The sequence below is a fragment of the Phoenix dactylifera genome, unplaced genomic scaffold, assembly GCF_009389715.1.
Source record: "Phoenix dactylifera cultivar Barhee BC4 unplaced genomic scaffold, palm_55x_up_171113_PBpolish2nd_filt_p 000188F, whole genome shotgun sequence".
Classification (NCBI taxonomy): Eukaryota; Viridiplantae; Streptophyta; class Magnoliopsida; order Arecales; family Arecaceae; genus Phoenix; species Phoenix dactylifera.
In genome coordinates this window covers 563264-587637 of record NW_024067715.1, presented here as the reverse complement: position 1 = coordinate 587637, position 24374 = coordinate 563264, and the positions used below count along the sequence as shown (strand labels likewise).

General features: G+C 39.6%; 2 protein-coding genes across 2 annotated transcripts; one reads left to right on the top strand and one right to left on the bottom strand.

Moving 5' to 3' along the window:
• Positions 1 to 821: 821 nt before the first annotated feature.
• On the bottom strand, positions 822 to 18937 carry LOC103699134 (proteasome subunit alpha type-1-B-like). Its single transcript, XM_039117171.1, has 3 exons — positions 18447 to 18937; positions 1705 to 1816; positions 822 to 1568 (listed from the first exon to the last, which is right to left on the bottom strand). Exons 1-2 carry the CDS (start codon positions 18795 to 18797, stop codon positions 1733 to 1735), a joined length of 435 nt encoding a protein of 144 aa, XP_038973099.1. The 5' UTR covers positions 18798 to 18937; the 3' UTR covers positions 822 to 1568; positions 1705 to 1732.
• Positions 18938 to 20972: 2035 nt separating this feature from the next.
• Positions 20973 to 22889, top strand: LOC120105085 (65-kDa microtubule-associated protein 3-like). The gene is made up of 5 exons (XM_039117168.1): positions 20973 to 21216; positions 21298 to 21372; positions 21507 to 21793; positions 21870 to 21912; positions 22662 to 22889. The coding sequence occupies exons 1-5, from the start codon at positions 21205 to 21207 to the stop codon at positions 22752 to 22754; spliced, it is 510 nt and encodes a 169-aa protein (XP_038973096.1). The 5' UTR covers positions 20973 to 21204; the 3' UTR covers positions 22755 to 22889.
• The last annotated feature ends 1485 nt before the right edge of the window (positions 22890 to 24374 follow it).

The window sequence follows — 24374 nt, the reverse complement described above, 5'->3', positions numbered from 1 at the left end:
CCAAAGGAACTGGAAACTGCTTATTCTAATGTGTTTGGCCTTAAAGAGCCTGGTTATTTGTATGAACCTCACGACGTTTTTTTTTGCTTCTTATTTTTTTTAAGAAATTAGGCTATTATATCAATTTTTTCACAATCAGCAATGCTGTAAATTTCTTTTGAGAAAACTCCCAACGAATATTACTCGATTAAATAAAGATGTATAAAACTCTTTCAATTAGCCAAAATAATCCAAGTGCTTCAGTCATCAGTGTATTAGCTCGCAGGGTCTGAATAGTCGGTCCAAGGCATGATGACAAAAGTCTCGGACCGTCACTTCTCTAGCCGGGTTCTTACACAAATTGAAGATTATCTAGCTGTAAGAGTCTTCCATCACATAAATCCAAGCAATCCTTTTGGGGTAGCCCTGACCTTTCTCATGATCTGAAAAAATTGATCGTGCAGCTTTTCAAGCCATTTCACACAACTTTTTTTTTTTTTTTTTTTTTTTTTTTGGTAAAGACGGCTACTCATATCATATAGTACGAACGTGAGTACAGCCCTCCAAATCGAACCATTTCACACAACTAGGAATTAAAGATGGTTTAGCTTTTCAAGCCGATTCCGGCCCTGACTTCGGGCTTGATTTTCGAGCGTGGTCTAGGCTCACGCTCAGGCCTAGCCATCTAACTACGAAAGCGAGGCAGGCTCGAAGTTTGAATGGGCTCTAATGTTATGCCCAAACCTATTCCAAAACTAACTCATAGCTGGACCTGAAGATGGCCCGGCCCGATGTCCAGCAGGCCGGCTTGGGCCACTTCCAGCCCCAGCTGGAACACTCACTAGAACAAGTCTAGAGTACTTTTTACTACTGAAATTTAATAATCTTCACGGTACAAGACTATGGACACAAAAGTTGAGTTTAATCTACTACACTCAATAATCACCCAGACTGGCCCCAAATGCAAAATTATGCTGCCCCTTCTTACAAAACAACGCCACAGCAAACGTGAAGTCTTCTTAATATCCAAACAAGTAGCCAGGCGAATTTAGTTTTTAAGATCTGGAAGCAGCAGATCCCTGGCCTGCATCTGCTTGTACATCCACTTTCACTTCTCAGGTCTCACTTCACCGCCAAGAGATCGTATCACAGATCCACCACTGCAGGAGCCCACCACGCAGCAGTCTTTTTTTTTTTTTTTTTTTTTTTGCTGAAAAAAAAGGGAAGGGGGGAGGAAGGGACAAGCCCACCCCTGCGTAGCAGCCCCGACCACTGGGCCCCCACCCCGCCAGAAGAATATTCGATGCGGGTAGACCGAGTTGTGTGTTGGGCACCCCGACCTATTTTACTCATACCCTCCCCATCCGTGGGCCGGCTCAGTTATCCGACCCGACCCTCCGTGTGAGTACGTCACACCTGGCACCACCCAGGCTACCAGCCGACCAGTAGCGCTTCCAGACCCCGTGTCCAGGCGTGTCTTCAAGCGGAAGCCCTTTCACCAGCCCGTACAAAAAACCACTGGCAAAGAGATCACCAGCTCCTGTGGCATCAACAGCGCGTGCCTCCCCTATAGCTGGAACTCGGACAACCTGAGACACACCAAATGATTTCTGAACGTCAAGCATTCCAAACCCCCCACCGGCAGCAAAAAGGAAGAGAGAGAGAGAGAGAGAGAGAGAGAGAGAGAGAGAGAGAGAGAGAGAGAGAGAAATGCATACTACGGACCTCTTTTCCATGCTTTGCAATGCATCCCTTAGAGCCAAGGGTCACGACAGCCCATTTGCAGTGTTTGGCCAGAAAACTTAGCGCAGCCTCTGGATCTGCCTTTTGTTCTCCCCTGAAACACAGCAGAAGCATATCCAATCATGAAAGCATTTGAATTGTCTCTCAAAATATTCATTTCGCTTTTTATCACTCTATGTGATCCCTCCAAACTATGTCAAGCATGTGAGGGGCTCTCACATGAGAAAAGGAAGGAGAAGTATCAATGGCTATGTGACTTGAAAATAAATCTTATGTGCAAAACTAGATGAGCTTAAGAGCTTTTAATCTACTATGAGAAGAAATAAATTATTTGTTCCCAGAAAAAAATTTCTTAGTTTGATCCATAAATACTTAGCGGAAGTCAATTCCGTAAAAAATTTAGGCACTTGTTCCACTTTATACAAAGTTTAGTGGTGTAGAAACCTTCTTGTGACAGCAAAATGAGACTTCCGGGGAAACCAACGTGTAAGGGTTCGATTGTGATCCCGGGAAAACAATCGGGTGGTTCTAGTCGGTGAGCCTGGGAAAACCGACCGAGTTCGTTGTGACCTCGTAAAACAACAAGTTGGGTTGTGAGCTTGTAAAACAACCGGCTGTAATCCGAGGGGTTATAGTGAATTCCCAAGTGAGACTTGGGGAGTGGACGTAGGAGCAAGGGTTAGCTCCGAACCACTATAAAAACATTGTGTTTGTGATTGCTTGTGTCTCTCTCTCTTACTCTCATTTCACTCACAGCACATAGCAACTAATTAATCATCTTGCAAAAGTATTAATTAGTCATCCACAAACGTTTTAATTGCTAAATTATTTTAAAACCCAATTCACCCCCCCTTTTGGGTTGTCTATCTGGGCAACAAGTGGTATCAGAGCCTAAACTCTTCTACCCTAAAAGTAAAAGATCAAAATGACAATCCCATTTGGATCTTCCCACATTGAGGGTCAGTCCACCCAAAGACCCCCATTCTTTAATGGATCCGACTACTCATATTGGAAGGCTAGGATGAAAATATTTATCCAAGCCCAAGACTATGAGATGTGGACCATTATATTGAATGGACCATACATCCCATCCATCTATATAGAGGGTGTCACTGTACCCAAACTTGAAAAGGATTGGGATGACCATGACATGAGGAAGGCACAACTCAATGCCAAAGCAATGAATGTGCTCTACTGTGCACTAGATAGGAATGAATTCAATAGAGTCTCTACTTGCAATTCTGCAAAAGAGATTTGGGATAGACTTGAAGTGACCCATGAGGGCACGAATCAGGTCAAAGAATCCAAAATAAATATATTAGTTCATAAGTATGAGTTATTTAAGATGGATTCTAATGAAACAATCACTTGCATGTTCACTAGATTTACTGATATTGTCAATGGCCTAAAAAGCCTTGGCAAAAACTATACTAACAATGATCTTGTCAGGAAGATTCTTCGCTGTCTACCAAGGTCATGGGAAGCCAAAGTGACGGCAATCCAAGAAGCAAAGGATTTGAACAAGCTTCCTCTTGAGGAGCTTCTTGGATCCCTAATGACGCACGAGCTAACAATGAAGCAACACAACGAAGAAGAGTCCTCCCATAAGAAAAAGATAATAGCTCTCAAATCAACATCATCTAACAAAGACTTGTCTTGCAGTAGCAGCAGTGAAGAAGAAGATCATGAGGGAGATGATGATGAGGCTCTTCTCGTGCGCAAGTTCAGAAAATTCATCAACCAAAAGAAGTCCTTTCATCAAAGGAGAGGCCCCTCAAATTCCTATCGCAAGGATAAAGATAAGGAAAGGGAAAATGAGGGGATTGGATGTTATGAGTGCAAAAAGGCGGGGCACATTAGAGCTGAGTGTCCTTTACTAAAGAAGGGGAGCAAGTACAAGAAGAAGAAAGCCCTTGTCTCCACCCTATCGGACTCCGACGCATCATCATCATCGGATGAGGAACAAGAAGAAAAGGCCAATTTCTGCTTCATGGCCAATGAAAATGAGATAACATCCGAAACGCATCTAGATTTTACCTTTGATGAACTGTATGATGCATTTAATGAATTAATGATTGAATATAAGGCTATAAATCTTAAGAATAAAGAGCTAAAGCTAGCTAATCAATCTTACCTACATAAATACGAAAAATTAGTTAAGGATAAGGACTTTATCACCAAAGAAAATTTAGAACTTAAGACAAGTAACCAACTCTTAATTCAAAAAACTAATACCTTGAGTAAAGATAATGAAAAACTAACTAAGAAAATTTCACAACTTAAAAACAATAAACAAATCTTAAACGAGAATCTCACAAAAGACTTGAACATTCTAAAAACCGAAAAACAAACACTAACTAAAGAACTTGAAAAATACAAACCTTTGGTTGAAAAATTTACATTTAGTTCTGAAAAATTGAATATGATACTCAATAGTCAACGAGCTGTATTCAATAGAGCTGGTTTAGGATATAAACCTAAAAATAAGCAAAAACTTTTTAGTAACTTCTTTGTTAAAGCAGGAGAAAGCAAAACTAAGAAAATAACATGTTTTTGCTGTGGAACATTAGGACATAAAGCAAATGTGTGCGATTATAGAAAAGAAAAAACTAAAAGAAAAATTAAAAGGGTATGGGTTCCAAAAGGAACTAACATTACTAACCATGAAGGACCCAAGAAAACTTGGGTACCTAAGATTATATGATTTGCTTGTGTAGGAGTGTCTTGCAGCCAAGGTCGACAAAAATTGTTGGTACTTGGATAGTGGCTGCTCAAGACACATGACGGGTGACAAGGATCAATTCTTCACCCTTGAAGCTAAGAAGGGAGGTGCTGTGACTTTTGGAGACAATAACCAAGGTCACATCATTGGTATAGGTAAAGTACAAATTACCCCTTCAACCTTTATTGATAATGTTCGATATGTTGATGGTCTTAAGCATAATCTACTAAGCATTAGTCAATTGTGTGATAGAGGTTATGAAGTTATGTTCAAACCATCACTATGCATAATAACAAACTCAAATGACAATAGTTTAGTGTTTAAAGAAATAAGACGTGGGAATGTGTATGTTGTAGACCTTGAGGATCTTGCCAAACATAATCCATGTTTAGTTGTTAATGAAACTAAGGATAATGATGCTAGTTGGTTATGGCACCGTAAGTTAGGTCATGCAAGCATGGACACCATATCAAAACTAGTTAAAAGAGATTCCGTGATAGGTTTGCCAAAACTAAAGTTTGAAGAGAATAAAATATGTGAAGCATGTCAATTTGGCAAACAATCAAGGAACTCCTTTAAATCTATAAATTGTGTCTCTACCTCTAGACCTCTAGAACTACTACACATGGACCTATTCGGACCAACTAGAACCACAAGTCTAGGTGGAAATAAATATGGTCTAGTTATCGTAGATGATTATTCTAGATACACTTGGGTTATGTTCTTAGCTCATAAAGATCAAGCATTTTCAGTCTTCAAGAAATTTCACAAGGAAGTAACAAATGCTAGAGATATTTCAGTAATAGCTATTAGAAGTGATCATGGTACCGAATTTGAAAATCATTTATTTGAGGAGTTTTGTAGTAAAAAGGGGATAACTCATAATTTTTCTGCACCTAGACACCACAACAAAATGGAGTTGTGGAAAGAAAAAATAGAACTCTAGAGGAAATGGCTAGAACTATGTTGTGTGAAAGTAACCTCCCTAAGTACTTTTAGGGAGAAGCCATTAATACTTCATGTCATATATTAAATAGAGTTTTATTGAGACCCATTATAAAGAAAACACCTTATGAACTTTGGAAAAACAGAAAACCAAAGGTAAATTATTTTCATGTCTTTGGATGTAGGTGTTTTGTTCATAATAATGGAAAAAATAATCTAGGAAAATTTGATTCTAAATCTGATGAGGGTATATTCTTGGGGTACTCTACAACTAGTAAAGCCTATAGAATCTTTAATAAAAGAACCCTAGTCATAGAAGAATCCATACATGTTGTTTTTGATGATTCTAGTGATACCTCTTCTAGTAAGAGAGTTAATCTTGATGATGATGCTGAAATTCTTGAAGAAAAGATAGATGAGATGACGTTACAAGATGATGATCAAAAATTAATTGAAGGTGTATCATCAAGCCAAGAAGCTAATATGGATCATGGGCTAACTAAGGCTTGGAGGTATGCTCACGGGCATCCTAAAGAATTGATTTTAGATGATCCATCTCAACCTGTTAGGACTAGAGCATCTCTTAGAAACTTAAATAATCATCTAGCTTTTGTCTCACATTTTGAGCCCAAACACATAGAAGAAGCTGAAAAAGATGTAAATTGGATAAACGCAATGCAAGAAGAATTAAACCAATTTACTAGAAACAAGGTATGGAATCTAGTTACCTTCTGAATATTCAATTATAGGTACCAAATGGATTTATAAAAATAAACTTGATGAAAATGAAATTGTAATAAGGAATAAGGCTAGACTAGTAGCAAAGGGTTATAATCAAGAAGAAGGTATAGATTTTAATGAAACCTTTGCTCCTGTAGCTAGACTTGAGGCAATTAGACTTTTACTAGCATTTGCATGCTCTAAGGACTTCAAATTATTTCAAATGGATGTAAAAAGTGCATTTTTAAATGGGTATATTAATGAGGAGGTATATGTAGAACAACCTTCCGGTTTTGAAAATCATCAATACCCTAATCATGTATATAAATTGAACAAAGCACTTTATGGTTTGAAACAAGCACCTAGAGCATGGTATGAGAGGCTTAGCAAATTCCTATTAGAACATGAGTTCTTTTGGGGAAATGTAGATACAACATTGTTTCTAAAGAAGAAAAACAAAGATATGTTATTAGTGCAGATTTATGTTGATGATATTATTTTCGGTGCTACTAACAATCGCCTCTGCGAAGAATTTGCTGACTTGATGCAGAGTGAGTTTGAAATGAGCATGATAGGAGAGCTGAATTATTTTCTCGGGCTTCAAATCAAACAATCTGAAAAAGGCATCTTCATCAATCAAGCCAAATACATCAAGGAGATGCTTAAGAAGTTTGATATGGAGGAAAACAAGTCAATCAGCACACCCATGAGCTCATCATGCAAATTAGACCAAGATGAATCCGGTAAATCAGTAGATCAAAAGTTATATAGAGGTATGATAGGATCTTTATTATATCTCACTGCAAGTAGACCTGATATCATGTTTAATGTATGTATGTGTGCTAGATATCAGTCTAATCCTAAGGAATCTCATCTAATTGCAGTCAAGAGAATCTTTAAATACCTAATAGGAACAAAGAATATAGGTTTATGGTATTCTAAAGAATCTAGCCTGAACTTAATAGGATACACAGATTCAGACTTTGCTGGATGTAAACTTGATAGAAAAAGCACCAGCGGGTCATGTCAATTCCTAGAAGAAAATTTAATCTCTTGGTTTAGCAAGAAACAAAACTCGGTTGCATTATCTACTGCTGAAGCTGAATATGTTGCAGCCGGGAGTTGTTGTGCTCAAATCATGTGGATTAAACAACAACTTGAAGACTATGGCATTAAACAAAATAAAATTTCCATTAATTGTGATAATACAAGTGCCATTAATTTAACTAAAAATCCAATCCAGCATTCAAGAACTAAACATATTGAGATAAGACATCACTTCATAAGAGATCATGTACTGAATGGTGATGTGACACTTCAATTTGTTTGCACTGATGATCAATTAGCTGATATTTTTACAAAACCCTTAAGTGAAGAGAGATTTAGTGTGCTTAGGAGGGGATTAGGAGTGATTGATCCATCATAGTGGTATTTTCCACTAGTTCATTGATTTTGATGATTAGATTGTGGTTAATATAGAGTTTCTTTTCAATGATCATCAAATCAGATCATAACTTAGTGATTTTCCCTCATTTGGCACGAACATAACATGATTTTTAGGTGCGTGCCAAAGTTCGAGACGACTCGAGTAAGTTTCAGAGTCGGCTCGTAAGGGGGAGTCGACTCGCATACAGTCGGGAGTCGACTCGAGGTCAATAGGCGCTTAAGGAGAGTCGACTCGCGCATATTTTGGAGTCGACTCGAGGTCGAGTCGACTTGAGACTTACAGGAGTCGACTCGCAGTCGGGATCCGACTTTTTAACCCTAATCCAGCGTTTACTCAACACTTCTATTCACCGCCGCCACTGTTCACAAACCCTAGAGCCGACTCCTAGATCGTCTCCGGCCGCCCTTAGGGTTTTTTCCGTCGACCTTCCTTCGTCCATTAGCGTTTTACCCCATTCTAGGTCGACCATGCCTCGTAAAGCCGTTGTCCCAAGCCGGAAGAGGCACCAACCCGCGACCAGTGCCAAGCGGCGTTCCAAGGCTGGAACGATCCCGTGAGGCCACAACCTCCGGTTCGTTCCCCGCCGAGGGAGGTTCCCTCGAGGCCGTGCGCCGGGAAGGCGGTCTCCACCGGGAGATACGTCGATTTTGACTATCTCTCCCGGAAGGGCTTTACCATAGGAGAGAGATTGCGGGCCCAGGGTTTAGAGTATTTTTGTTCCCTAGATCTCCCCACATACCCAGGGCTAGTTAGGGAGTTCTACGGTACTGTCCATAGGGGCAATGGGAATATAGAGGGAACCGTAGCCAGTGTCCCATTATTTATTTCCGAGGATTTCATAGCCCAAATCCTCCACCTTCCCTAAGTAGGAGTGTCACCCACACACCCCGAAGATAGGACTGAGGCCCTTACGGCCATTCTAGGGCATCCACCCCAGTCCCCAATAGATGAGGTGTCCGCCAGCTCACTGTCAGTTGAGATGCGGCTCCTCTTGAGTATCATCTCTAGGACCCTCTTCCCGAAGACTGGCCGCTTCGATTTTGTTTCTGAGAGGGACCTAGCCCTTATGTTCTACATCCTCCAGGACACCCCAATCAACTTCCCGAAACTCATTTATAGATATCTATGTGAGCCCCTAGATAGACCTAGGCTCACCCTCCCCTATGGCATGCTATACACACTTATCTTTAGGGAGGCCGAGATTCCTATTCCTGAGGGGGAACCCTCTCGCGCATTGCGATGGACAGATTGCATGCGTCCGGGAACCCTACACAGGATGGGGTTTCGTAAGGTAGAGGGAACTTGGATTAGGAAGTCGTCTACCTCCACACATACTACCAGCCACTCCCCCAGTCCTGACCCTGATTCGGACATTCCTACCTTTCCGTCCACTTCAGTACCTTCCACTTCAGCCGGACCCTCCTCCTCCGCTCCACCCACTCAGCTGATGGAGGTCCGGATCTCTCCTGAGCAGCTCCGGGAGTTGCGACAGGACATCGTGAGGGATCTTCGGGACGACCTGCTTAGGGAGCTCCGAGGTCCAGCGACTGCTCCCTCTCCTGCACCCTCTTCTGCATTGGTTCCTTCCCTATCAGCCGTGACCGAGATGACGGCCCATGTGCGGGAAGAAATCTACAATATCAGGAGCCTGATACAAGCCCAGTTCTCTAGCATGAGCGATGTCACGAGCGCCACTCGGAAGATGCGCGATGACATCCGACATGACATGGGCACCACTAGTCAGAGGGCCGAGCGCTTGGCGAATGTGCTCATCGCCAAGCTGGACATACTTCAGCAGACTGTGACCGAGCTCGACACGACACACAGCAGGGCCACCTCGGCCATTATCAGACAGTTAGAGCACGTCGTCAATGCGGTCACCCTACTCGCGGAACGACAGCCCAGGGAAGCCGCATCCTCCTCGAGGAAGCCTTAGATCTTTTTGTATTTTGACATGTATTTTCTGCTTTACTTATTGTATTCACAAATGTATTTACATACACATCAATACAATGAGTAGACATATTCTCTTCAATTTTGTGCAATTTGATCTCTAATTGATTGCGTGTTCTACTCACTTCCTTTTTGATACGATGACAAAAAGGAGGAGAAATATGTATTAGATATGTAAAAGGAATCAATGAAAATCAATAAAAAGAAAAACTTTTAAAACACACAATAATTTGTTCTAAGTGGATTTGATACCTCGAGGCTCATTATCTCTCTGTTGGGGCTCCTAATGGAGTAATCTCCAGAATCTATTCAAGGGATATTCGGAGATTAGTTGAATCCTACTCAAGAACAAATTGATAGATTTTCCCTCTAAAAAAACCAAAAATTAAAGTTCAAAAACTTCAATGCATTAAAAGGAAATTCAGAGAATCAAAACAAAGTTGAATGCATATGTTGAGGGGGAGAATCTGAATTTTTAAGAAAGCCAAATCACTAAATATATATAAGCCAAACAATTGAGTGCATGACATGAAGGCTTATATAATTCCAAATGAAAGGGGGAGCTTTAACTCCAAAATTTATTGTTTCACACCTTTCAAGTTTGGATAAATTAAATAACCAGACACTTGAATTCATGTATAGATTTCATTTCCTTGTTTATTGAGCAATTCACTTTACATATACTCAATATTTTGTCATCATCAAAAAGGGAGAGATTGTGGAGTGATTGATTAAAACCCTATTTGATTTTGATGAGCTCAAAGCATTTGAGCATATATTTTGTTTTTTAATGAATTCAATCGAGTGTTTCAGTGAAAATCTTGTCTAAGTATTTCTAGATTTGGTTCAAGATATTTTGGATAAGTTAAAAAGTCAGTTTGAACCAAAGTCTGAGACTCGAGTCGACTCCGGGATATTACGAGTCGACTCCAAGCGTATCAGAAGCACTGGCACGGGCTCGAGTCGACTCCGGATCACTACGAGTCGACTCCGACTGAGAACAGACAGATGAACAGAAAGACACAATTCAAAACCTGTCAGTGAGTCGACTCCTGAAGTGCGCCAAAGTCTGAGACTCGAGTCGACTCCGGGATATTACGAGTCGACTCCAAGCGTATCAGAAGCACTGGCACGGGCTCGAGTCGACTCCGGATCACTACGAGTCGACTCCGACTGAGAACAGACAGATGAACAGAAAGACACAATTCAAAACCTGTCAGTGAGTCGACTCCTGAAGTGCGCGAGTCGACTCCGATGCTTACCGAGTCGACTCCGAAGTAGTATGAGTCGACTCCAGGGAGTTACAGACAAAAAGTCAAAGAGCAAGTTTCGACCCTGAGAGCCGAGTCGACTCCTGAGGAACGCGAGTCGACTCCGATGGTTGGCAGGTCGACTCCAAAGAAAGCGAGAGTCGACTCTCAGTTGTATTCAAGGCAAAAGTCAGAGAGCAGTTTTCGGACACTGAGATCCGAGTCGACTCCCGCAATGCGCGAGTCGACTCCGAGACAACGCGACCCCAAAAAGACAGAAGACCAAATTGTTGTCTCTGAGAGCCGAGTCGACTCCAAGACAGCTCGAGTCGACTCCAAGGCAGCGCTACACCAAAAAGGCAGAAGACTGAGTTTCGGAAACTGAGAGCCGAGTCGACTCCGGAACAGTTCGAGTCGACTCCAAGACTGGACGAGCCAAAAGACAGAAGATCGGGAGTTCGGGCTCTGAGCGCCGAGTCGACTCCCAGAAATTCCGAGTCGACTCGAGTGGGCCAAGTTGAAAAATAGCTCTACGGATTTCAAGGGATGAGCCGACTCCAAAAATGCCAAGTCAGCTCCAGTTTTTGGCGAGTCGACTCCGGGTTAAGTCGAGTCGACTCCCAGTCGAGGAGGTCACTTTAATTCAAATCCGGAACAGTTGCCGAGCCGACTCCAGAAAAGCATGAATCGACTCCTGTTACAGCCGAGTCGACTCCAGATCGCGCGAGTCGACTCCGACCCCAACGGACACATTGTCAGGATGTGCAGAGTGTGCAGAACGGGCAGAAAAATGTGTCTAACGGCTAGTTTCCGTGGGGGGTAGCTTAAATAGCCACAGAGGACTGTAGCAAGGCAGAGAAGTACCATTCCACTCAAAGAAATCAAGCATCCTTTCTCTGCAAACTGATTTCAACGGAAAAGAAGGAAGAGGGCCATTAACTCCATTCAACCGACTCTTCCCAGCATTAAAAGAAGTCTCCTCCTGCCTTCAAGTCTTCCAGATTTTCAAGAGGAGACCCAAAGTTCAAGAAGCCCTTCTCTTCTCCAACTCAAACGTGTTTGAGGGCTCTTAACTTTACTCTTATTAATATCGTTGTATATCTGCTTTTTAGAAGCTTTGTTTTTCTGTTTGTCTTTGTTCTTTCCATCTTGTCCTTACTTGATTCAATCAGGGGATTGAATCAAGGGTATATAGGTTTGTTGGTGAGCCGAGGGTAAAACCAACGTGTAAGGGTTCGATTGTGATCCCGGAAAAACAATCGGGTGGTTCTAGTCGGTGAGCCTGGGAAAACCGACCGAGTTCGTTGTGACCTCGTAAAACAACAAGTTGGGTTGTGAGCTTGTAAAACAACCGGCTGTAATCCGAGAGGTTATAGTGAATTCCCAAGTGAGACTTGGGGAGTGGACGTAGGAGCAAGGATTAGCTCCGAACCACTATAAAAACATTGTGTTTGTGATTGCTTGTGTTTCTCTCTCTCACTCTCATTTCACTCACAGCACATAGCAACTAATTAATCATCTTGCAAAAGTATTAATTAGTCATCCACAAACGTTTTAATTGCTAAATTATTTTAAAACCCAATTCACCCCCCCCCCTCTTGGGTTGTCTATCTGGGCAACAGAATGGTCTTCGTACATTGTTAGTGAATTGTCAAGTGAAAAAAGGTATAAAACAGAGGAGTGTGTACGCATATGAACTTCCACATCAATTGTGGAGCTAAACCAATTTGCTCTTACGTATTGGTGCATATTTGTTAAAAAAAGCTCATGCATATCTTCAATATCAAAAATTACAAGGTAACTAAAAATTCATTTGCCAAACATGTTAGAATATTCAGCATTCACACATAGTTAAGTATCCGTGTTTCTATTTTTTACATAGGAACCTTTTTTTTGAGAGGATACAAAGCAAATAAATAATGAAGCAAAATTATGCACTCTTGAGAACGAAGAATAAAAAGTTGCAAAGTGAATTTTCTTTATCTGGCAAGTGAGGCATAAAAAGAAAAGTGGCATCAATCATACAGCAAAAGTACAAAATAAGAAAAGTTAGACAAAAACAACAAACAATCTACCAATACAAAATAAATTCCATAGGCTTTAAAGAAAAAAAGGAAAAAAAATCTAAATTGTGGAATATGGATGTGGGTACCAACAGTTCACTTTCATTAACACCAAATTAAGTGAATTGTTGATATAATTAGAGAAACCTCCAATTTTCACTTTCCTCACCTTACAGAAATGGCCAAACTAGGATGCAAATTGTAGAATTAACTTGCGTAAGGGATCACACTACAGAGTCCCTTTCTCTTCTAAACATAGTTCATGTCAGAGGATATTTTAAGATTTAGAACAGACCAGAATATTTTCCATTATGTTTACATTCAACCAAGACAGTAGCACAAGAGTGAAGAAGCATCAGTAAGCTTACTTTCAAGTTGGCAGCTCTCAAAATGTAGACTAGTCATGCAGTTGCATAGTTATGCACACTAAAATTTTGCTGATGCTACCAACAGTGAACTCCTTCATTCAGAAGTTATCAGCCAGTCATTTTATCATGTAAACGTCTTGGCTATTTTTCAAAATCAGATTTCAGGACATCCCAGTTCCCATCGATGTCTTATGTGTGTATCTTTAAGTTTCTAAGGCATGCTGCAATCAACACCTTTAAGCACTTCACTGCAGAGGAGTGTGTATCAGCTACCTTCGTTGTCATTCAACTCGTCTATGCATGAATCCATGGTGGTGCAATTGGATTCACTTCGCTACCACATTTGAATTGAGACCATATTTCAATTTCTATTCCCACCAATTTTTCATAAATAGTGTTCATGTGTTAATAGCATTTAATGAATCTGTTGACATCTTATATGCATAGCTTTATGTTTCCAAGTCATGCAGCAATCAAACATCTTAAAACATTTCACTGCATTTACCTTGCTTTAAACCTATCAGCTATCTTCGTTATCATTCAGCTCTTCTCAAGTGATGCTGCGAGCAGAGCATCAAAAAGCAAATCAAGAAGCACTAGAGCATTACTCTTCTGTTTATCTCACTTTTTTCCCAGATGTCTAATACATGAATCCATGGTGGGTGCAATTGGTGTCACTTTGCTACAACATGTGAATTAAGCCATATTTCAATTTCTATTCCTAGCCAATTATCATTTCATAAATAGCTTGCAAGTGGTAATAGCATTTAAAGAACACAAGACAGAGAAAGCAATTATAACAGAACCCAATAGAATCAAACATATCTTCTTCTTTTTCTTCTTCTTCTTCTTCTTCTTTTGGTGGTGGTATAAGATACATTCCAAACAATTTTCTTTTAGATCAGATATATAATGATTCCAGCCTATCTAATAAAAGCTCATCATTTAAAAGTGGACTGAGATTATCCTAGATCTCTTCTCAAGGGAATTAAGTATTGAATAAACATTTAATTTGCACGCCTGGATATTAATGGTAAGTGCTTAACAGACTTATTTTGTTTCCAATGAGATTCAGAAGTATCGGAACATGAAAAGCCTTAACATCTAATTTAGGTTTAATCTGGCAGGTATTTTCTGGGAACAAGAAAATTGACAAAATAATATTTTAGAAACATACCACTTCAGTTCATAGCATTGTAAGAACCAATCAGATCTCTTAAACAACTTTCGATTGTTTAAGAGACATGATTGGTTTTTTAACATATATCATTGATAAACAACAGAGCATGGGCGTTGTTATTTAACACTCCCAAACCAAAATTACTGCAGGAGAAAAATAAAAGTCCAGAAAAGAACATTTAACAAAAACACATTCTCAAAAGTTGGGAGAAAACAAACATCAACAGTACCAGAATTTGTTTTGCCAGAAAGAAAAAGGACAAATATATGTCAATACATATGACTGGGTAGCATTATGTATCAACTGATATGCAATTTTTTGAAGCAGTGTTTAAAAATACTAGGTGGATACATTTTGGTGCATGGCCTTCTTATGTAAGCATGTTCATGACATGTCAGTAAGGCCTAAAGACAGTATAAGACATACAAATAAACAGAAATGAAGGAGGTCATGCCCTGTCCTTCACAAGAAAAATCAGATATCTTTAGCAAGGATATGTTTGTGACATATCCTATTGCAGATATTTCAGAAAAATCTAAACATTGTCCTTCACAAGAAGAAATAAGGAACATTTTTGAGATTTTCGGAAAACTGGACAAGAAAGCTACGAACATCAGATCGCTTAGGGACGTTCTAATCTTCTAGGGCAAAGATCTCGTGATCCTTTATTTGAGCACCAGATCTGATGCAAAGTTACCACTTAGGAATAGCCCTAGTATAAATCATCCAGGCTCATAGATCTTCAAGGACCATGTCATATTACGCTGTGCTGGAAACTTCATGTAAATCCCCATTATGCACCATTTAAACTATCTTACACGCCAAATCACCAATGAAACAAGACCACCTAATTTATTTCTGTTTAATGCAACTAGACATTTGTTTACAATCATCCAAGTGTTGCCTAAGAATACAAACAGTGCACTTCAGTCTATGATACCGCATGATCTGAAAATCCTGACCTTCATTACCTAAAGACGGAGCGAGAGTGCAGTTGCACCATATAATGTAATAAGCTATCAAATTCTCTCAATATCGCTCCAAACCCATATTTGACATGCACATTAGATTAGGTAATTTTTTTGGCAACACTAATCACTAAGTGGATAAGAACATATGCTATATATTGTTTGTTAAAAATGAGGTCTAATAAGCTGCTTAACAACTATCCTATAATAGCTTCACATTTTGCAACAAACCTATTATATAATAAAATGTAAACGTTCATTCACATTACCTCATTGATTTTGTAGACATCAAAAACCAAGCAATGAATTAATCATATTCACTACATCAGTTACTTGTTCCCATCAACATTCTCCAGAATAATAGGAGGTTGATATGACCATTTGAAAACAGAAGAGTCTCATCTTACAGTTGCCATATAGGATATTTCAAATATATGATGAGTTTTCTCTAAGGCATCTTGTTTGACAATTTGCCACCAAAGCCAGCAAGGACAGCAGCTCATTGGTCGCCCACCTAAAACCTATTACCAATTCATCAACGCAAAGTAATGCTAGTTAACCACCAACCCCCAAGTCCCCCCAGGGCCCCCCAAAAAAGAAACACCATCCATTTGAAGGATCTTCAGCCCAAGATCTGACCATATGGCAAAGGAACATACCCAGATTTCACCATAATTTTTATGATCTACCATAAATTTGTGAAACTTCCAAATCTCCTTCTCCTGTAAGTGCAACTCCAGTAAGGTATTTAAGATAAAGGTTACCTACTGATCAATATTAACCCAGGTGCCATTTGAAATCTTTTCTAAGCCACTTTGTGGTTAACTAATTCCATCATTCAAAATTTTCTTACAGCAATTTGTAATCACAATCTGCCTTTCCTAAAACACATATTCCTTTATAGGGTTTTCTCTAAGCAAAGCTCTCCTAAGGCCAACAGAGTTTCAATCATCCTAGAATTTTGCGTTCCAATCTCATCATCCAAGAAATATCCCTTAAGCACTTCCTATATATAAAGTCTCAGACATTTTAACAATTATATGTTAGAGGAGGAGCTACAAATAATAAGTACAAAGTGATGGAAATTAACTAAGATGATATGGACATGTATAAAAAAGATCTCATTGAGCTCTAGTAAGGAAGGTGTTTTTATTTTCATTGCTAAAAGTTAAAAAAAAAAAAAAAAGGGCGAGAGGCCCCAAGTAATATGGATGGAAGATGAGAAAAAATACACCAACAAGCTTAAATTAACATCAAATGTAGACCTGGACAGGAACGCTTCGCAAAGGCTTGATGGTCATCATATGAGTTTGTTCAAAATATTCTCCACAATAACAAAAGTACAAGCCTCCACATGAGTATATCCTAAAATATAACTAATCAACCACTTATCCTGAAAATCTCAGCTTGTTATCAGAATAAATTAACTTTCATAATAACCAATGAGCCTTACATACTAAGGAATTAACTTTCAAAATGACCAATAGAACCATGAGAAGCTAAACCAAAATTAAAAATGGAAATTTCAGGAAAGATTTACTAGTTCAGTTTTGCAAAGCTCTAACAACAAGCCAGAGTTCATCAAAGACAAATGTTCAAGAAGAAGTCCACCGGTTGGCTAGGGCAGGAAATAGGCCAGAAGCAGCACCAATCTTGGGTGATCTTGGCCTAGATATGCAAGTAAAATGTTAAAGAAATAAATCAAGTATTTACTTCGGGCTGGGAAGGGCTTGAGGTCGTTGGCTCTAATCCAGCTTGTTATAGCCCTATGGTTGATAGTACATTCATCAATTATGGACCACAAGCATGATACCCAAAGTTAGGAGGTTGTACAGCACATGAATAAAAACTGTTTCTCAACCCACCTATACTGACCTTCACAGAAATAGTGGCAAGTTCTTTATGACTAACATGGTGGTGTTGGCAATTAAATCTGGATCTAGTGTCACCATGTGCGCCACTTTAAGAATATGACATGATGACTACGTATTCCTATTTGTGGTTGGTCAGAAAATGCAATAGAGAAGAATGAAGGAGATTTTGGTGAAGAATTCATTCTAGAGTAGAAGAGTTGTCTGTCACCAGTTGCTACCTCAAAGGAAGCGTAAAGACTCCATTTAACTTGGATAGCATGTGTACTACAGAAAAATTGGATGTCCTGATAAAAAGCACAACATCATCAAAGAGGTTTTGGTTGTGAATGAAGAGTAATAAAAACATGATTTTACAGTAATGAAGCATGACACAGACGATGGCGAACAACAAACTCCATCCACACAGAAAGCATCAAGGTAAACAGCATCCTTTAAGGTTATGTGAGAAGAAGATAGACGACTTTAATGAGGATACCAACTTAACAAGAATTGATGCACAGGCTGCCTTCAATGAGAAGTAACTATGGAAATTATATAGGCTGAGAAGTCAATGAAATCAGAATTCAACAAGGAGAATCATGAACAGCAAAATAAATGAAGGAGACAGCATGTGAAATTACTGATTAGAAAACTATAGTTCAAGGCAATTAAATATCCAGGTTCATGCCTTAAACTATTTTTTGTAATAAGATTAGATCAGCATCTAGCAAAAGATTATCCCTGATTGATTGGACCAGACTCGGAAATGGAGTCCTAGGATTTTGGTTTTAGAACTTAAAATGGGTCCTGATCCTTGCTAAGAACTTGGCAATGCATCATGTTTGGATTCAAAAAAACACCGTACCCAAAAACAAGTAGAGAATGTGCCAGACCAGGACTAAGACAAAAGTACCAAGCCGCACTCTAGAATGGATCAAGATCACAAGTAATCAGGAAGCCAGAGGGCTAAGTGGGATCAACTCGGCTACATGTTGACTTCTGACCCCTATTATGATATCCAAGAGGATTAATCATCCAGAGATCATAAAAAGCTCACCTGGGAAAAATGTTTTCTTCCTCCAAAACCCTAACATTAGGAAGAAGGAGCATAAATCGAGCATGAAGTGATCATTATCCATAATCAAAGCAACTCATCACATTTCATTACATACTCCGTTAGATTTGCTAAAAGAGGAAATAGATCGAGAAAGAAATCTGGAGATGGATGGGGTTTAGGGTTGCGAAGACTCTCAACCTGGGCCTTGTCGGCGAGGTGGACGACGAGGCGAGAGACCGGGAGAGGGGACTCGTAGACGAAGGCGTGGTTGATGCACTCGGAGCGAAGGAAACGGGAGAGGACGCGGCCGTCGGCAGTGAGGCCGGCGATGGCGACGCCGATGTGGTCGTCCACCTTGAAGACCTTCTTCTGGTGGGACGACAGCTCGGAGGCCGCCTTGTTCACCGTCGCCAGCACCACGTGGGTCGCCGACCGGAGCCCGATCGCCGCCGACCCTTGCTTCACCGCCTCCATCGCGTACTCCACCTGGAACAGCCGCCCCGCCGGGCTCCATGTCGTCACGTCCGTGTCGTACTGGTTCCGGAACATCGCTCCGCCGCCTCCTACTGCGCTTTCTTCCCACTGCGATGCTGGATGCTATATCCTTCTTCTCCTTGCTGGGGTTTTAATTTGGGGGATTTCAAGCCTCTTTAGATCTACCTAGAAATGATATAAACTTCGGCTTTTGAGCCAGGGCTTGCTCGGGTTACTTGTTTCCCAAGGTGCTCTCTATGTTCGGGTATCGGGTCGGGTTGGGTCGGAATATGGATCCGAAATGACGTCTATGCGCGCTTTGTTGTTGGGTTTGGGCAAGCCCCGTGTTGTTGAGTCTCCTCTCCTCTCCTTAAGTCCTGGCACTTGCCCTAAGTGCCGTTGCCCACCTCTTGATCCAAGATATTGGGATGATGACTAGAAATAGAGTGGTCTTCCAGATCAAGCATATATTTAGAGAGGCCAACGGGGCAGTCGACTGGGTGGCTGCCTATGCGGCTCACCACTCAGGGTACACTCTATGGTCAGAAGAGGAAGAGTTGCCACGGGCACTTCTTGAGCTTGTGTTTTTTAATTTTAGTGGGTATATTCGTACACGCACTGTGAACCAGACCCCCCCCCCCCCCCCCCCCCCCCCAAAAAAAAAAAAGGGAATTAAGTTTGCCAAAAGAACTTCAGAGAAACGTTTCCTAACTCAATTTGATTCTCTATTTTCTAATATCATGTACAGGTTCAAATTATTTCCAACCTCCTCTGCTGGTTTCACTTGCTTCTTAGAAACTTTTATGTCTGAAAAAACTACTCTCCCGCTTTCTCTTATTTGTACATTCCATCTCTCTTGTACATGCATCTTTCTTTTAATAAATTTGGTATGGGTCTCTTGAAGCTATGGGACCGGCTCAGGTTCTGGCCGTGCTTGATCCAAACTTGACATGAACAAGCTATGGGTCTCTAGAATTTAATGGCGGCATTACAGCAATCTAAAAGGTTTTGTGATTAACTTACTTTCGATTCAGATGGGACATATACTTATGAAAGCATCTGCCAGTATCAAAAACTGTAACTAAGATTATAATTAGATTATTCCATCTATTGGCTCTCGGTATTGTAGGCTGTTGTTTCAATAAGTTATTAAAACTCTTGTGAAGAACATAATTTTCATACTTCCCTTTTGGACCAACGTTAAGGCTTACATTTGCAGATAGTTAAACTTTTATAACCAAAAGGTTCAAACATTACATGTTGGATTCCCAAATTTACTTAAACTGTAACTAAGAAACGATATAATAGATATCAATGAGTAGAAAATTGGCAATAGACCATTAAAATTAGAAATAGGAAGATAGGGGTGGAGAAGGTAGAGAAGCCAGCATGGCAGCAAGAATGGGGAAATGAGGCTGTTAGAACATATTTCCATGCATTAGAGTTTGGCACATGCTATGCATGTGCGAGGTTCTGCAGATAACGATCATCCTCCAATCCTAGTTTACTATTTTAGTTCGATACATATTCCCTCAACTTTTATAGGTTCACCTCTCTTGTACCTTTTCCGAAAAGTAACAAATGTACTAAGTGGGGTTATGTTAATTTGAGATGGGAGTGCTGTTAGGAGTGTGGAGACAATCATATGAGATAATGCCTCACGAACACTCGAGTTTATGTTTAATATTAGAACTTACATATGTCCACACACATATAGTAGTAGTCTATTTTTTTTCCTTTTTATTATGCAGTATTGTTATAATGGTATTTCCATCTCATATAGATATTTATTAATTTTTTGCCCTTCTAGATATGGTATAGCATATGATTTCCCAATGTGTCTCTCTTTAGAACTTTCTTTTAAGAAGATTAATGTATGCGAATGGCTGTTCCATTTGTCTTAAAAAGTCTATATCCAAGGCACAGGCATCATCCTTAACTAGCTGAGAAACTCCATAGGGTAGAATGATGCATGGTTATTTGGACATCCATGGAGCAATCATCTCTAGTGAGCTAGTACAGAACAAATTTACTTTTTTAGAGTGTATCATCAAGCTTATCTTTGGCTCCCAACACGCTTCATATCCATTAATGGCATATACAAAGAGGCCAAGGGGATGATTTGTCACTGTATAGAATCTCTAAAAGCTAATAATTTGTTTGCATACTTCAGTTTTAAAAGCCTTCCAGATGCAATGCCTTCAATGAAGTAATGTTCATGCCATGATTCAAAGTTATTACTACTATCTATTAATTAGGCAAAGAGAGCTGCTACTCGACCATTCCATTTTCACAAAATGCTAGCAAAGAGGGCTGTAATATTTGTACATCTTTTGTTTTTTAATTCATATGTTTGTTTTCTGTCTTGTCTTTTCCTGCAGTGTTAGTTCTCTGACAAACTAACCCTATCATTGTGTAGCCTTGATAGAGAACCTCTCTGCAAAAAATAAAAGCCTGGGAAAAGGAAAAAGGAATCCCGTTCATGTATGACAAGGTAGAATTTGATCTCCGGAAACATATGCCAAATTAGTGACAGCTTATGATTTATTTAAAGCCTGTCCTTTTGATATTTCAGGTAAGATTGCTAGAGACCTTGGAAGAACATACTGTGCTCAGGCATCAGAGAGAGGAGGAGAAGCGGCGAATATGGGTGGGCTTTCATTTTCTGTTTTTCTTGCTTCCAGTGTCTATCTGCTAGATGCTCTATATTTTGTATTTTATGTATTTTATCTGCTAGTGCCAAGAAATATCTGTGCTTACTCCTTCGGCCATCATTTTATGTAGGAACAAAAGAGACTGCGGGAGCAGTTTGCTGCCAAGCACGAAGCACTATTTGGGAGTAAGCCCAGCCCAATGCAGCAGGTAACAGGGAAGAAGCCTTTGGGTCAGAGCTCCAACGCGAACATGGTAACTGGGACATTGACTTCTCGTTGTGTCTCAACACCTTGGCTCGGCTACCCTTCTACACACAGGCCCCAACCGTTGAGCAATTCTATGAAGAAACCTGGACCCTCCCAATTTAGCTCATTTGAGAAGAAAACAAAGAATAGTACACATCTGACAAAAGGAAGGTATGTGTTTAGAGTTACTTAATTTGTCCTTTCACATGATCCATCAGAAGTAACTTTTGGTTTGCCATGCTCTTAGGAAGCCGTTCAATGCTACAAGTCCTAGCACCAAATCTATCAAGGTAATAAACCCACTTAATTCTCAAATTAGTTCTTTCATGCTATACGGAAAATAGGTGTGCCTTTTTTTTTTTTTTTGAAAATCTGCAGATATTTAGACATGGTAATTCTGCACATTAAATGAATTACCTTACCACAATAAAATTGAAGTTGCAGTAGTATTTATATGCTTATTTTTAATTTGATTTAAACAAATTTTGTGCAACAAATTCCTTTGATCTATATTATCGAGACAAATAAACTATATAGAGGCATAACTTTACTGAGTTGGAATTCATGACTTAGAACAACCTTAATGCTGCAGGGAGAATGTATTTCAAAAATAATTTTTTGGAGAGTATGTGTTCTCTTATATTTTAGGATCCATATTTTAATTGAATAATTTATAAAATTGTAATGAAGGATGATGTCTTATCAAATGCTGCTATGAATGTGGATACATTAGATGTGGTCAATCCATATATTTTTTTTTGTGTGAAACCAGCTTTTTAAGTGCGGTATGGATAAAACCAGCTTGTTAGAGAGGAAATTTTGTTTAACATTGCATGCCCATTGATTTTTCTTTTCCCCAGGAGAATGCTTTAAGTGATTCTACATGTGGCGACACTTCTACACAAAGTGACGTATATTTGATACTATTTTGTTATTTCAAATTAGTGGTTAAGTTTCCAAATATGTATTGAGCATTGCACTTTTCTACATGCATAGTTTTTCTTCAACTGCTGGCAATTTCTGAAAGAATTTTATGCAGGAAACTTGCGTGTCACCCATTGCTACTAATGCAGAATCTAAGATTCTAGAGGGGAGAAGCCACCTTTCTTTTCTCCCTCTGTTTCACCATTGAAGCAGAGGGGAGAAGCCATTTAGGCTAAAAGGACACTCGTTTGCTACAAAGCTGGTTTCTGTATCTAAGATTTAGGACCCAAGAAGGGCTTTAAATTGAACAACAAAGAAAATGACAAATTTGGCTCTACCGATATATGCTAAGATCTTCGACACTGAAGAATAAGAAATGCTAATGTTAAGATCTTTCGCATTTATAACGCCATAATATTTAGATATGATAGTGGAACAGTTAGAGAAAACTAGAATGTTAGAGGGATGTCTGTTTCATGTAAACAAAAACTTTTTAACCCAATCTGGACAGGGCCATCTATAGCATGTTGAGCTGATATTTTTACGAGACTGCCCCATTCTAGAATGTTGTGCTGATTGTGATTTGTGAATAGTTTTAACAGTAATCCAATAATTAATGGCACTCACGAATCATATAAAAAGATATAATTGACTTTTCAATCTTTGGCCGAATTGGTTCTGAAATCAACAATGATGTCACTCCTACAGTCTATGGGAATACCTCCTGATATCTGCTGCCATATGTGTGCATGCAGGATAATAAGTGAACTGCCACTGTGTCAACCTTGTGTATAGACTAGTTATAGTTAAATGACAAATCACTGGGCAATTGACATGAAAAGTAAACCTGCAAGCCTCCTCCTATGAACCACCTTAGTTTTTTTCTTTTTTTTTTTTTGTTTTTTGAGCAACCCACGAGAAGACCCTATTAACCTTCACCACATTCAGGCCTGCGAGACCGTACATTTTTATTTTTCATTTGAATGCGAAAGCAACAGGCAATCTTATATATTTTTTCCCTTCGCTGCATGTTTATGGTCTGAAATAAGATAAGAAATTTGTGTTGAAATAATTAGATTGAAAGGGCTTAAAATGCTCTTCGTATTCAAGTTTCTCTCACAATTAGGGCTTCTAGTAAGTATTTGAAGTGACAGCTAATTATTTTTTTCATGCTTTATGGTACTATCTTTCTTTTTTTATTCTGAGGAAAACTTTATGCTAGTATCATATCTACTATCTCCTATATTTGACATTCTTGTTGAACACAGTATTTTTGGTGTTTTACCATTAAAGGGGGAAAAGAAAAATCAGATCTATTTGTTTGATTATGTAAAGGACAGACATTTGTTAGACAGTCGAATTTATACTTTATGATTCTAACGAAGAAAAGAGATGTTAGTAACATTTCTTGTTAACCTCAATAAAAAAGGGAAAAATAGAAAAGTGCACTGTTGCTTGTGTTTTCCTTCTCATACGTGAACACTTGTTAGGTCTTGTAGCTTAATCTAGATTCCACTTCGATAATTTTCCGGAGTAGACAACCTTGGTGGTGGCATCAACAATGGCCTTGATGGCATCAAGGATTGTGGTTCCTGTTGCAAAGGATCGCTCGAAGTTCAAAACATTACCATGCTTTGCAATGTCTGAAAGAAATAAGAAACAAAGTCAATCTAAGGTGTTTAGAATATTTACCAATTGTTAGATTGTTCCCACTGCGTCCTTGCCAAGTGATAGTCCGTCCTCCACACCGACAGCCCAAGTTGTCGGCATGGCTCCCAGCTACAAGGATCTTCTTGGCCTTCTTAGGAATAGGCAACAGTGGATTGTC